Source organism: Drosophila busckii, chromosome 2L, assembly GCF_011750605.1.
Source record: "Drosophila busckii strain San Diego stock center, stock number 13000-0081.31 chromosome 2L, ASM1175060v1, whole genome shotgun sequence".
Taxonomy (NCBI): domain Eukaryota; kingdom Metazoa; phylum Arthropoda; class Insecta; order Diptera; family Drosophilidae; genus Drosophila; species Drosophila busckii.
Genome location: NC_046604.1, coordinates 12926412 through 12940671, shown reverse-complemented (window position 1 = coordinate 12940671; position 14260 = coordinate 12926412). Strand labels below are relative to the sequence as shown.

General features: G+C 34.0%; 1 protein-coding gene across 1 annotated transcript; it reads left to right on the top strand.

Moving 5' to 3' along the window:
• The first annotated feature begins 13536 nt into the window (after window positions 1-13536).
• Window positions 13537-13980, top strand: LOC108608446 (protein enhancer of rudimentary). Its single transcript, XM_017999824.2, has 2 exons — window positions 13537-13579; window positions 13630-13980. The coding sequence occupies exons 1-2, from the start codon at window positions 13547-13549 to the stop codon at window positions 13978-13980; spliced, it is 384 nt and encodes a 127-aa protein (XP_017855313.2). The 5' UTR covers window positions 13537-13546.
• The last annotated feature ends 280 nt before the right edge of the window (window positions 13981-14260 follow it).

The window sequence follows — 14260 nt, the reverse complement described above, 5'->3', positions numbered from 1 at the left end:
CTCTCTCCTCTGCCGTCTTCTTTCGTTTGTTGTGGCTGCTTCTCCGCGCTTTAGACCGTGCTCTAAGCTATAAGCACGGCAGGACCTTACTCCAACCGCCCACCCCTTAGCAACACGTTTGTCAATTACGACTCTGGTTAAACCTCAGACATATATGTTGAAAGCAAGGGCTGTTCGAACGACTATAGAGTCAGAACTTCTAAGTAGTAAGACTTTATACGACTAAGTCCATCGGAGGCACACGGCTCAGAAAAAGACCCACATACATCAGCTTCGTATACTCTTCTCGCTCTGCTCGCTCGTTCTGTCGTGGCGCGAAGCACCCGAGAGCGAAATTCAGAGCGCATCTTGTTGCATTGCAGCTCTATGTTCCGCCGGAGTAGGTGCTGACAGGCTCACCTCGCTACCTCTGACCTCGTTGACCACGGCGTGTGTACTTCAACCAAATTGATGGAATAAAAGTTCGCTACACCGATTTGGGGTGGCGTTGGGAGTTAAGGGTCGCTGTAAGCTCACGCAAGCCGGAAGAACAACAATCGACCGCCGAAATAACAATGGCTTTGGCGCCAGTTTTTGGCATCGAGAGCGTATTGTTAATGGCATTGCCAGGCAAAAATACACTGCACAAAATGAAGGGGTGGAAAGGTAGAAGGTGCAAGATTAAAAGCAAACTAAGTAGACATAGCTCATATACTTCTTTATTCATTTGAGCTCAAGACAATTTTAGTACAACAATTAATCAATTTATTCTGTTTTACTAAATTGAAAAAAGTAAGCATACAAAATTTTATTTAATATTTTGTAAAAATAATTTGTAGTAATAATTTAATGTATTTTATTTTTAGCTTCACTTAATACCTAATTTTAATTTTAAGCACTATGAATTTAAACTTATTCTGCTTTGATTTTTGTAGCTGTAAATTGAACTAATATTTATTCAATATTTAAAAAAAAAAAAAAATTGTAATAATAATTTAACGTATTTTATTTTTAGTTTAATTTAATTAACCTAATTTTAAATAATTTTAATTTTAAGCACTATTTAAACTTACTCTGCTTTGATTTTTGTATTAATTAATTAATATTTAACACAGAAACAATCAAAAGCCTATTAATATTTTATTGTTTTTGTGTAGTATATATAATTTTATTTTTAATATTAATTTATCTATACTTTTTTTATGAACTTGGAATATTTTAAAATTATTTATGTAATTATTATTTATGTAACTAATCTGTATGTTATTTGAATTTTATGTTTTGATAAATATTTATTTTTATTATGCAATGTATTTTGCTTAAATAATTGTATTAATATTTTTGATACCTATTTTTGTTCGTATTTAAATTATTTAATATTTATTATATATTCTCTAATATGAATATTCATTAAAAATATTGTTTTTATCATTTATATAACGCACTTGGTTTATAAATAGTTATTTTACTAATATTTTCTTTGTTTATTTATATTATTTTTTTTCACAGTGTAGGCAGACAAGAGAGACAAACAATTTAGTGGCAATTGCAGCATGGGCAAACAATCAGTGCCAGTCTGTTGGAGCAGCAGCAGTTTGTAGTTTGTAGTTTGATTTCTTCAGTCTAAGCATTGATGGCTGCTGGCCCAGCTTTCATCTTTCAACGCTCGTCCAACATGCGCGCAAAGCGGAAACGGAAATGCAAGTAGGCTGCATGTCGGCGTACGCGTGTGCGTATACGTGATAAATGCCTGCGGCTTAAAGCCGTAAACGCATATCACACTCGTTGTCACTCGCGTTCGCGTTCGATCAGCTTACAGTTTTGCTGATTAAAATCGAGGCCCATCGATCACACTCAAAATGACGCTCAAATTACGCAGAGAGACAAACAAACAAACACACACACACACACAGGCAATGGCGTGGCATGCCTCATGCATGTTGCATACAGCAGAAAAAAAAAGCGAGAGAGACACAGCATGGACCCCATTTGGGAATAGCTGCAATTTTGCACGTGAACACGCTCGTGTCCTTCGCTTTCAATCTCAACCCGGCGCCAGCTACAGCTACGACTCGTATCACTTCCAGTTCACTTGACAGCTATGGCGGGAGGCGTGTGGGGCGTGGCATGGCTGCAGCTGCAACTCGTGAGTTTTTAACTCGTCTTCTCAAATTCTTTTTTTTTTGTTTGTCGTTGCTGTTGTTTGCTGCCCCCCGCTCAATTTCAAATGCATTGCCAATCCCAATTCTCAGCTTTCAGTTGAGGGAAAATCTCGACAGCTAACCCAGTTTTTACTGCAGCCAAAGCATTGAGCGAAAGAGAGAGCGAGAGTGTGGCAAGCGTTTTGCAGTTTGGGCCTCTTATGATTGGCACTTTGTGTTTTTGGCCTGTACGAGAAAATATCTGTTGCAATTGCTGTAAATATTGGCATATGGATGTTCTCGTTCGTGTAAATGGACAAAAAGCTAACGGGAAAAGCCTGCTGGGAATACAAAATGTGAATGCAGAGTGTGAAATTGAGAGAAAGAGACAGCGCTATATATAGAATGTGATTGGAGGTAGCATTTTTAATATGCGCTGGGATTTAATTAAAATGTGCGAGTAAAATGTAAATGGGGCAAATCAGAAGTGAACAGAAAGAACTAAAAATATTTCAAAATTATTGGTCTAACTTCTGTCCACACAGTCCAGGCATTTAAAAAATAAGTGAGTAAATGCTAAGTGGGAATTCAGTTTGAAGTACTAAAAATATATTCAAAACTGTATCCTTTGCTTCAGACTTTGGTTTTTCCATGGACCATTATTTTATATTAAATGCTCCTCGCATATTCTTTTACTTTCGCATAAATTTTCGTCTACAGTCAACATTAAAATAGCTCAGCAATTTAATTAAAATGTGAGCATAATGTCAATAGGGAATTCAGTTTGATAAAACTATAAAAGATTGACTTAAACATAAGTATCTAAAATATTTTTAAAATATTTTCCTATATTTAAATATTCTATTCTATATGCCAAGACTCTCTTATTTTATATTAAACGCTGCTAGCTTTTCTCTAACCGAATCAACACCAAAATCGACACAGCCCAGAATTACAGATTTAATTTAATTTAATTTAATTAGTAAATGTAATTGAAATTTAAAATTTTACTAGGGTAACTTGACTTGAACAGAAAGATTTAAAATATTTTAAAAAATATTTCTATACGCCAGACAGACACTGTTTTGATTTTGAATAAAACGTTCGTAGCTTTCATCTGACTAATGACTAGCACATTCGACTAAAATTCCATTCATAGTTTACATTTTTTAGTAAGAATATAAAAGTTTGACTTATAGATTAAGACATATAATATTTTAAAAATATTTCCGTATGTTTAAATATTATATTCGTATTAAATAGCATATGATAGACTCTGATTGTTTCTATAAAACGTTCCGAGCTTACTCAACTAATCAAATCAATGTATAAAATTCTAACTAAAGCTCAAGCTACCAACTTTGCTTACCTGCAAAATATTTAAGCATAACGACAGCATTTTATTGGTTTTTTCTTTATCTCTCTTTTCTACACAAATGTTATTTATTTATTGCTGCGCACAACAATTTTATTTTTTATTTGTAGCTAGCGGCGGCGTCGCTGCTGCTGTCACTTGCTTTGCAGATAAAAAAATATCGCGAGAAAAACAACAAAACATTTCTAGCAGCAGCTGCGCGTCTTAAACTTTGCCTAACTTATGCACTAGGCAACCGATAAAAGCAAAAACAAATACAAAAGTTAAATTTTGTACACATGAGCAAGCCAAATCACATTTCTAATAATTCACAGCTCATTTGCTGTAAAACATTTTTGCTAAATTGTCCGCAAAGCAAGTTGGCCAACTAAAATTTCAATATGAAATCCAAATCAAATGCTTGTGACAAATAAAAAAAAAATTGTGGATTTTCATTTTATTACATTTTGCCAGTTGACTATCATGAAATTGCAAAAGTGTTTTTCGAATTTATATGCAATATGTACATTTGTCTCTCTCTTGGCAAAAACTCAATTAAAATGGACTTAGTTTTATTTTATGCGTGACAAGCGCAAATCAGTATTCGGACTTTACTAACAAATATGCATAAATCGCTCAGGAATGAGAGAAAGAGACAACAAAGTCGAAGCTTCAATGCACTACAGAAAAGATAGATTGATAGATAGTTAGATAGATAGATTTAAAAATAGATAAAGTAATTTCTTTGCTATAATTGAAATTAAATTAATTATTTTTAAATTATTTATTGTAGTACTTGATTTAGTTTTGTTAAAATTTAATTATTTATAGCAATTGTTTGACGTTGCCTGAAGATTTTCATTTAGAAATTTGAAATATAAAAATTGTTATTAAATATTTATAATCTTTAATTTAATTTTGAACAAATTTAAAATTGATCAACTTAACAATTTTTTTTAATTTTATGCTTAGTTGAAAACTGAATTAATTTTGTTTATATTGCAAATTTATTTATTTCTTTTTAATGCACTAAAGACTCTAAAATCATTTCATTTAACAATTGTAATTATTTTCAATTAAACAATTTATTAGCCAACAAATTTATAGAGCATACTTAAAATAGTTTTTAGTTCTTGTCTTGATTTTAAATGCATTTATCTTTTTTGTATTGCATATGTCCGAGCAACTTTGTCCTGGCCGCATTTATGAATATGCCACAGCAAAAAGCCAACAAGCAGACAACTTACTGACAAGACACACACACACAAACACATCATATGAGCTGAATTTTTGGGCTTAAAATTGTGGTCTTGCTACTGAAACATATTTTTCCTTTTTTTTTTGCTTTTACTTTTTTTTTTTGCTTTTGTAAATCCAATTCAGGCTTAAACTTCATATATGGTTTGCCTGCAATCCTCTGACATTTTTGCGGTTTGTGGGACTCTTTACGGAGTTGTTAAGAAATCAACTTTTTGGGCTTTTGCGGTCGGGCGCACAGTTGGTCGTAAGTTTCTGTGTGTGTGTGTGAAGAGCTTAAAAATAGCATTTTGCTTCTAATTGGCGCACTTTTGTTTATCATATTACTTTTCGACTTAAATGTATGTCTGACTGACTGTCTGTCCGTCCGTCCGTCTGTCTGTGAAATAAATGTCTTGTCGTATGTCTAACAAGCTGAGCAATTAGCACTAGCAGCTGTCATAGAAAATATGATCAAATAAAAGACAAGGCAGCCAGACACAAATTTAATGCTGTGGCTTTTATTAACGTAAAATGCAAAGTTTGCGTTGGAAATATTGAATGCAAAGCATAAATTTGTGATTTATTCAAAGCCAAGAAGTTAAAGCAATAAAATAAATTGGTTAGCCTAAAAGTATTAAGCATTTAGTTGGTATTAAATCGATAAAAATCAGCAATGTTATTTATTTAAAGTCCTGAATAGTTAAAAGAATATAAAATAAATTCAGTTTAATAGTAATTGTTTATATAGTAGTTGTATTAAATATTTATACGCACTTCAAGGCAAAAATATATAAAAATTAAAATAAAATTTAAATTAAATTTTTTAAGAAGATTAGTTCGTATTAAATGTATAAAAATCAGCAATGTTTTATTTATATAAAGTCTTGAATAACCAAAATAATATAAAATAAATTCAGTTCGATAGTAATTGTTTATATAGTTAGTTGTATTAAATATTTATACAGACTTCAAGGCAAAAATATATAAAAATTAAAATAAAATTTAAATTAAATTTATAAAGCAGATTAGTTCGTTTTAAATGTATAAAAATAAGCAATGTTTTATTTATTTAAAGTCTTGAATAGGCAAAATAATATAAAATAAATTCAGTTTGCTAGTAATTGTTTAACTAATCCTATTCAGTGCAAAAATATATACAAATTAAAGCTGCTAGTAATTGTTTATATATTAGTTTAATTAAATATTCTATACACCGCTTGGCTACCTTTTCAAAATAATAATTCTCATTTGAGTCAAGTCATTAATTTCTGTTACGTAGCTAATGCTAATAAACTTGCTGTTGGCGACAGCTGCTGCTTGTCAAGTTGCAGCTACTACCCTTTTTAATATGCGTGTGTGTGTGTGTGTGTGGCAACCCTTTTTATATTTTCTGTGCTGCATAGGGGCACAAAAATCTGTAGCGTATGCTTCAGGTTAGGCTATTAAATTTATGACGCAAGTAAATTGAATTTTAAATTTGAGTATGACAAATGTGTCACGCAGACGCCCACACACGTGCTACATGTAGCGTGTGGCAGGGGGTGGGGGTGAGGTTGATGTGCAACTAGAAATTGCCTATGAGCGAGCAAAAGTCATAAGTCGTCAATGGTGTGAGCAAAACAGAAGCAACAGCAGCACACAAAAAAAAAAGTAAAAATTGCCAACAATGAACGTGACTCCAACAACATATAACAAAAATGGTTGGGGAGGCGACGGCCACGCCCACTGTAGCTACATTTGGCAAAGTGTTGACGCAATGACTAACTGAAAGTGCCAAGCGTGAGGCAGTCAGTCGTGCTGGCAAACTGACGCACTGACTGATTGAGTGAATTTGAGATTGAATGACAGGCCGCTGAAGCAAGCGTTGGTGAGAGAGCTGCGGGGGGCTAGGCCGACAGCAAATCAAAATCAGCACGAACTGTAATGGAAACGGCAAATACGTGCCCAGTTGCCTATGCCGCCCCCCAGTCCCGCTCAGAAAATATTCAAAAAGAAAAAATCAACAGCAAAACATTTGTGACAGTAAATTTAACGGCAAATACTGCTTGAGAGGTGTGGCAAGCGCTAACGAAATTTTGTACAAATTGTATGCTGTCCTTGCTGTAGTTATTTACAAAATATAGGTTAGGCATGTTTCAAAATCAAAAATTGTTATTTTAGAATTTACTAAATGCTTTTATTTTCTGCAGCGCATAAGCAACTTGAGCTGGAATCATTTGGACTGGATACCAAGGCTGCACATGGATTATGTCGACATTGTTGAAGCTAACAAAATCTTATCGACTAGCAGTATACTTTATTTAAATTTAATAAAACAAAAATTTATATGTAATTAATTAAGAATATTTTATTTTGTAAGCGCATACTGTGCAAGTGTCCTTGTCAAATGTAAAAGGACATGCATTTCTTAACTCGTATGTAACAAATGTATCGCACTGCATAACAGGATATCAAGGATTATACAAATAAAATATTGACAAGTTCGTTGCTTAAGTCTTTTTTGTTTACATTTTGTATGGTCAATTTTTTCGTTTTTTAGCTCCTGCCCCTGCGTTATCCTTTCGATTCCAAAAGGACATACATTTTCGAACTCACGGGCAACGAATCTATCAAGCTGCATACCCAGGATATCCAGAATGCACAAAAAAAAATTTCTGAAAAAAATTTGCAGGGGGTAGTCGCAAAAAGTGGCTCAAAAACACAAAATGTCCTTTTTCTCAGAAACTAAAAGGACTACACGGATGTCCTTTGGTATACAAGTAGAGCTCATTGAGAGCTTTCAGAATATACCACTCAAAGGACGAAAGTCCTTACAGGAGCCGAGTAAAACAGCTTTTTTCGTGTACAGAAAATACGCTATATCTCCCGAATCCTTTGCAGGATCAGGACGAAATTAGTGCCAACCGATGTTGCTTCAAAAGGACTATCGACTGGCCAAAGGACATCCGAATAGTCCTTTCAGGAGCGGAGATAATAAGGATATTGTGTTTTTGGCCACTTTTTCTCGCGTGCCGAAGCTGAAAAATTTCCAAGTCGATGGATATTAAGATGACCCCATATTTTTTTGATGCAGATCGATAGAGTTTCGTCCTGTGAGTGTCGCAATCCAAAAATTTTGGAAATGCGTCCTGATCCTGGCGAGATATGGCCACTTTTCTGTTGAGGATCGCGTGTGCTTGGCAGCCCTTGGAGGTATGCAATAATTTTTCTTAACAGGCTTGCAAGCAAAAAAGTGTTGCATACTTTCAAGCTGAATAAAAAGCGGAGACAACAACCATACTCTGTACGATAACATTGCGCCCAACGAATACAGGTTCCAATGGTTGGAGATATGCTACAACTACAGGCCAAAAATTATTATTATAGATTGGCCCTGCACCCCAATGCACTTGCGAAACGCCTCACGTGTTACGTGGGTCGAAGAAGACTTAAGAGGCATCACCCCCAAGATTTGTCAACTAGGTTTATAACCTAGTTATTATTATATCCTATTATAGTATTATTTTATTATTATTATTATAGTATTATAGTATAGTTTAGTATAATTTAGCAAAATATAATTAGGTAAAGTTGCCTCATAGGTAATAGCAAACTAATTTTAACAACAAATTACACATCTAAATAAATTGGAATTAAATTAATAAAATCACGAAAGTATGCAACAGTATGCGCCCAACGAAAAAGTCCATTGCCATACCCCTAAGGCTGCCAAGCACTGGCAATCGTATAGTGAAAAGTGGCCATTTCTCGCCAGGATTAGGACGCATTTCCAAAAATTTTTGGTTTGCGACACTCACAGGACAAAACTCTATCGATCTGCATCAAAAAAATATGGGGTCATCTTATTATCCATTGACTTGGAAATTTTTCAGCCTCGGCACGCGAGCAATGTGCTCAAAAACACAATATCCTTATTATCTCCGCTCCTGCAAGGACTATCAGGATGTCCTTTGGTTAGTCGATAGTCCTTTTGAAGCAGCATCGGTTGGCACTAATTTCGTCCTGATCCTGCAAAAGGATTCGGGAGATATAGCATATTTTCTGTATACGAAAAAAGCTGTTTTACTCGGCTCCTATGAGGACTTTCGTCCTTTAGTAGTATATTCTGAAAGCTCTCAATGGGCACTACTTGTATACCAAAGGACATCCGTGTAGTCCTTGTAGTTCCTGAGAAAAAGGACATTTTGTGTTTTTGAGCCACTTTTTGCGACTAACCCCCTGCAAATTTTTTCAAGAAAATTTTTTTCTCCAATTCTGGATATCCTGGTATGCAGTTCGATAGATTCGTTGCCCGTGAGTTCGAAAATGTATGTCCTTTTGGAATCGGAAGGATAACGCAGGAGCAGAAGCTAAAAAACGAAAAAAATTGTCCATACAAAATGTAAACAAAAAAAGACTTAAGCAACGAACTTGGCAACATTTTATTTTTGCAATCCTTGATATCCTGGTTACAGTTCGATAGATTTGATTTACAGGATTCTGAATATGCATGTGTCATTGGGATTGGAAGGATAATTAAGGTGCAGGACATAATCTTTGTATATATAAATACTTGTCATACAATTAATTGCTTAAAAATATTATAAAAATAAAAATATATAATATATTGTAAATATATGTTCCTGTTCCTGTGACTCTTTAAAGTTGGCTGGCTATTTTTGAGTTACGTACAATTATTGAGCTGCAACTGTAAGTGAAAAGAAAAGATTAAGATAATATTATGATTATACGTTTGCCTGCGGCTTTAATGTTGCACTTACTCCTAAGGGATTGATAGTGTCAGGTGCTTGCAATTTCATTCATGCTGCGTATTCTACACAACTTAAAGCTCATCGTAGTTCAATTTCCAACTGCTGCCTAAAGTAAATAAAAGTATACACGCATTAAAATAAATCAACATAGAAATCAAAAATTGGGGTTTCTATTTGAATATTAAAAATTCAAAGCACGTCGCATTTTGTTGGCCTTTTGCAGCAAATGTAGCGTTAACTTGGCAGACAAATCGTTAGAAATCAAATTACAACAAAAAAGCAAAAATAAGAGAAAATATATATGGATAAAAATCTCACGTGTCATGTTGCACTTGAGACTAGACACAGCGTCAGCTGTCTGTAGTTGCCTTTGCCTCAAAACTCGGCACACCCAAGGGCTAACAACCTGCTGCTGTCATTGTTTTCGACAGCAAAATTTTTGGACTCAACACACACACACACACACACAGAGACAGACAGACATTCGACATTGTCTCTGCGGCGACTTTCAGTTTGGCAAATCAAAAACGTATCAAACGTATCCAATGCTAGCACTCAACACGTGCTACACGCCCAAACGCCACCCACCCACTACAACTTAGAGCTAACTCGCTACGTATGTGACATGACCTGTCAGCACGAGCAGTAAATGCGACAATTCTTTTTTTTTTGGTTGTTTTTTGAGCGCAGCTTCAGGCACTGGGGAGAGACTTAGCCCTGCAGACAACGCTGACGAAGCGACAATTGAAGGCGAGACCCTTGACAAAAGTAACGCAGTGCTTAAAAATACGAACTTTAAAATGTACAAAAGTATTAAATAAAAGTTAATGCATGCTAAAGTATATATAAATAAATGTGCTCATGTAACTAATAATTATTAATTTAATAACTTTCATTGCTGTTCATCAAAAGTAATACAAAATGTACGCATGTATTTATAATTATTAATTTATAAACATTCATTGCTGTTCATCAAAGTTGCTTTATTTTCCATCAGTTTAAATAATTTAATCAATTTAAATAATAAATACAATTTATAAATCAGCTAAATGTAGTAAAATAGTAGCTAAAATATTTATATTTATTGCATTTTATATTTCTTTTTTCTGCTATTATCACTTTTTATTTTTTGCAGCTTATTAAATAATTTTTAGCAGTTAGTCTGCATTAAATTTCAACAAGCGCTTTATACTCATGCATTTTTATAATAATAATAATTTTAATAAAAAATAAATCAGCTAAAAAATCATAGTAAAATAGTAGCTGAAATATTTATTTATATATTTCATTCCATAAATATTTTTATACTGTGCGCTGCACTCTTTAAATTCTTTAAATTGCAGCAGCTTATTAAATAATTTAAAGCAGTTGGTCTGCATTAAATTTCAACATTTTCATGCGTTTTAATATTAATAATAATTTAAAAAATATATGAAAAATAAATCAGCTATTATTATTATTATTTATTATACACTGCATAAATATTTTCATACAGTGCGCTGCACTCTTTAAATTCTTTAAGTTCCAGCAGCATTTTAAGCAATTCTTAAATTTCAAGGAATGCTGCGTTTTTTATCTGCTCTCTGCGCAATTGATGCGCGCAGCTAATAATACAAAGCAGCCGCATAGCTTTATGTTCAGCCCCCGTAGGGCGTCTAATGAAATATCCAAAATATGTCTGACGGCAATGCAGCTGATTAACCCACATACCAGACCAAAGTATCTAAGCCACAAACGTGACAAATCAGCTGCAGGCGCAGCAAGTGCAGCAACAACAACAAGAGCAGAACACGCAGCTGTGTGTATGTGTGTGTGTCTGTGTGTGTGTGTATGTGTGAAAGTGCGCTTGCATAATTTCATTAAAATAACTGTCAAAAATTTAACACACAGACGCAAACGCACACGCACACGCACTTGTATAAGCGCCCACAAAAGCTTGCGGCTACACACACACACCACACACACATACTCACACACACACAGCTGTGTATATAAAACCCACAAAATGCTAAACGTTTCGAATTCAAACGCAACATTTTGCCAGCGCCTTAGCGCTGCTGTCAATTGGAATTCGGCAGGTGTCAAAAATATTTCAGGCATGAATTTGCCAAAGTTACATGTATATAAATTTGATGTGCATGTGTGTGTGTGTGTGTATTTAAATTGGCATAAATTGCTTGCGGCAGCTTTTGGAGTTTTGTGTGTGTGCGTGAAATTAATTTTCATTATTGGATTTTGCGACTTAGATATGATTATCAGCTGCTTATCGCCAGCACAGACTTGCCACATGCCACACACACACACACACACATACACACATGGCTGAGCTCAAGCTGTTTGCTTTTAAAGCATTTTGCTGCATAAATTTGTATAAAAATACACAACAGACCTCAATTGAGTTGCTTCCATATTTAGTCTATAGACAATGCCAGCTCCACTCATAAATGGAAACCCAATGCTTAGTGTCTCCTGGTTACGCCAGCAGAATGCTTTTGAGATAATGAAGAGGAAGCCTCATCATTGCAGCAGTTAGCGCACAAATTTTGTAGAAGCCACACAAACTAACCAAGCAAATAATTTGTGCAAAATTCAATTTTGCTGCTGCCTGCCGCTCTATGAATATGAATACAACAGTAATAGAGTGGGCATTGGGGTGTGGGATGTGTGTGTGTGGCTTCCACACAAATTACAAATAATTTTGTGGAAAATTTAATTTGATTTTCAAGTTGTTGGCAAAGTTGTTTGCGCTTCATTGCCAGCTTAATTGCAAAAGTACGAAAATCAAAGGCGCCCCCAACATACAAAAATCGCCACTAAATCGAATCACGTGCAGGACCACAGCGTCACTTCAACAAAATGTCAAGTGAATAAGCATTCAAAGTGAGACCAGCACAACCCCCACACCCTTTAAAAACTTTTTGAAAATCAACGTCGCGCACCTTTTTGGGCAAACGCTACGTGCATTGACTTGACAAAAAGTCAAACGAAATCGAAAGCAACTCAAGAGTCGAGAGCCTCGAGTTCGAGTTTGGCAAACATTTTGCTTTAATGAGACCAATAAAAGCCTCTAGAGTCTCCTCCAACGAAATCAAAAGTTTTTCTTTAGCAAATTGCATTTTGTAACAGCAGGCGACGCTTTTAAATCTTTTATGAGCTTCGCCATACTTAACTAGTGTATGATGGCTTAAGATAAAAGTAGCAGGCAGTAACTATAAGAAATTGAAAGCGCACGCAACGTTAAAAACCCCTTTTTGGGCTCTAATTGTGCACATGGGACATTTTTTTGGGAACAGCAAATTGTAGGGCGCACAACAAAAGGCTAAGGAATTGGCCATAAGTTGAAGCTGAACGTTTGGCACAAAAGACGTTTTAAAAATAAATATAAAAAGCTGCAAGCAGCTGCTTGTAATTTGTTAATTTAATAGCAAACTTTGCTCAGTAATTTTAAATTCAAACTCATATTTAATTCTTAATCGAAAAATTACGTAATAAAGAAAGTTTCATATAGATATCATAGCAATTACTATAGTAAATTATATAAACAAAATTCTATTATATATGCTATATTTATATTTACTTAATAAAAATCACAGCTGCTTATCTAACTAAATTTGATTATAGCTCTAATGCAAATAAATAATTTTATTTTTATTGAGTCAGTGTAGAAAATAATATAATGTCTTATTATAAAGTAAGTTAACATTTATAAGTTAACAAAGGATTAAGCCTTCTAACTCTTATAATAAAGTGAATTGGTTTGCTTACACTTGTGCTGTGCCAATTAAAATTAATATTAAAGTGTTAAGTGATATAGCTTAATTTTATAAGCTATATTTTATATAAAATTTAAACAATTTAAAGCATTTTATTACTAAAAAATATTTACTATAGTTGCAGAACAACTTTTTATATTTTAATGAACATTAGTTACAAATATTTTATATCAAATCGCTCAGCTGCTCATCAACCAATTCACTTATCAACAAACAAAGTCTAAGAGCTTATCATTTAAGCTATATCTATATTAAATATCGCATTCAATTTGAACAAGTTGCCTTTGCTTTTTAACTAACTTGACAGCAATGAGTAATTCAGCGATTTTAACTAACAGCAAAGTAAGTAAAATTCAATGCCAAACCAAACTGCAGCTTTACTATCTTTATAGATGCCACACATCTATTTATTGATACATCCCAAGCATGAAGTCATCTCACGCGTTTATTGCACTTATGACAGCATTGATAAATGCCTGGAGGCCATTTGCAATATCTATGAGGAGCATTTGAAGCGTGTGACACCAACGATGCCCACTGTAACTTATGACATAATGCAGTTGTTTGATTTCTTGGATTCATTTGTGGATATTTGCTGTCTGGTGCAGCAAAGCGGCAGCAAAACATATGCGCCGTACAGTAAAGATTGGCTAAAGGATAAGATATATGAAAAGTTTCAAAAGACAGCAATGCAGACAATGGAAAAGCAGCCACTTGAAGTTGATGAGCAGCTGAGCGCTTGAAGCTTTGATAAAAAATATTTGTAACTAATAAAATGTTCATCAAAATATAAAAAGTAGCTGCTCAACTATAGTTAATATTTTGTAGTAATAAAATGCTTTAAATTGTTTAAATTTTATATAAAATATAGCTTATAAAATTAAGCTATAGCACTTAACACTTTAATATTAATTTTAATTGGCAACAGCAACAAGTTGCAGCAAACTAATTCACTTGTATAGAAATTAATCAACAAATAATCGCTCATAGAGTTTGACACATTCTGTGCGAGCGAGACAGCAA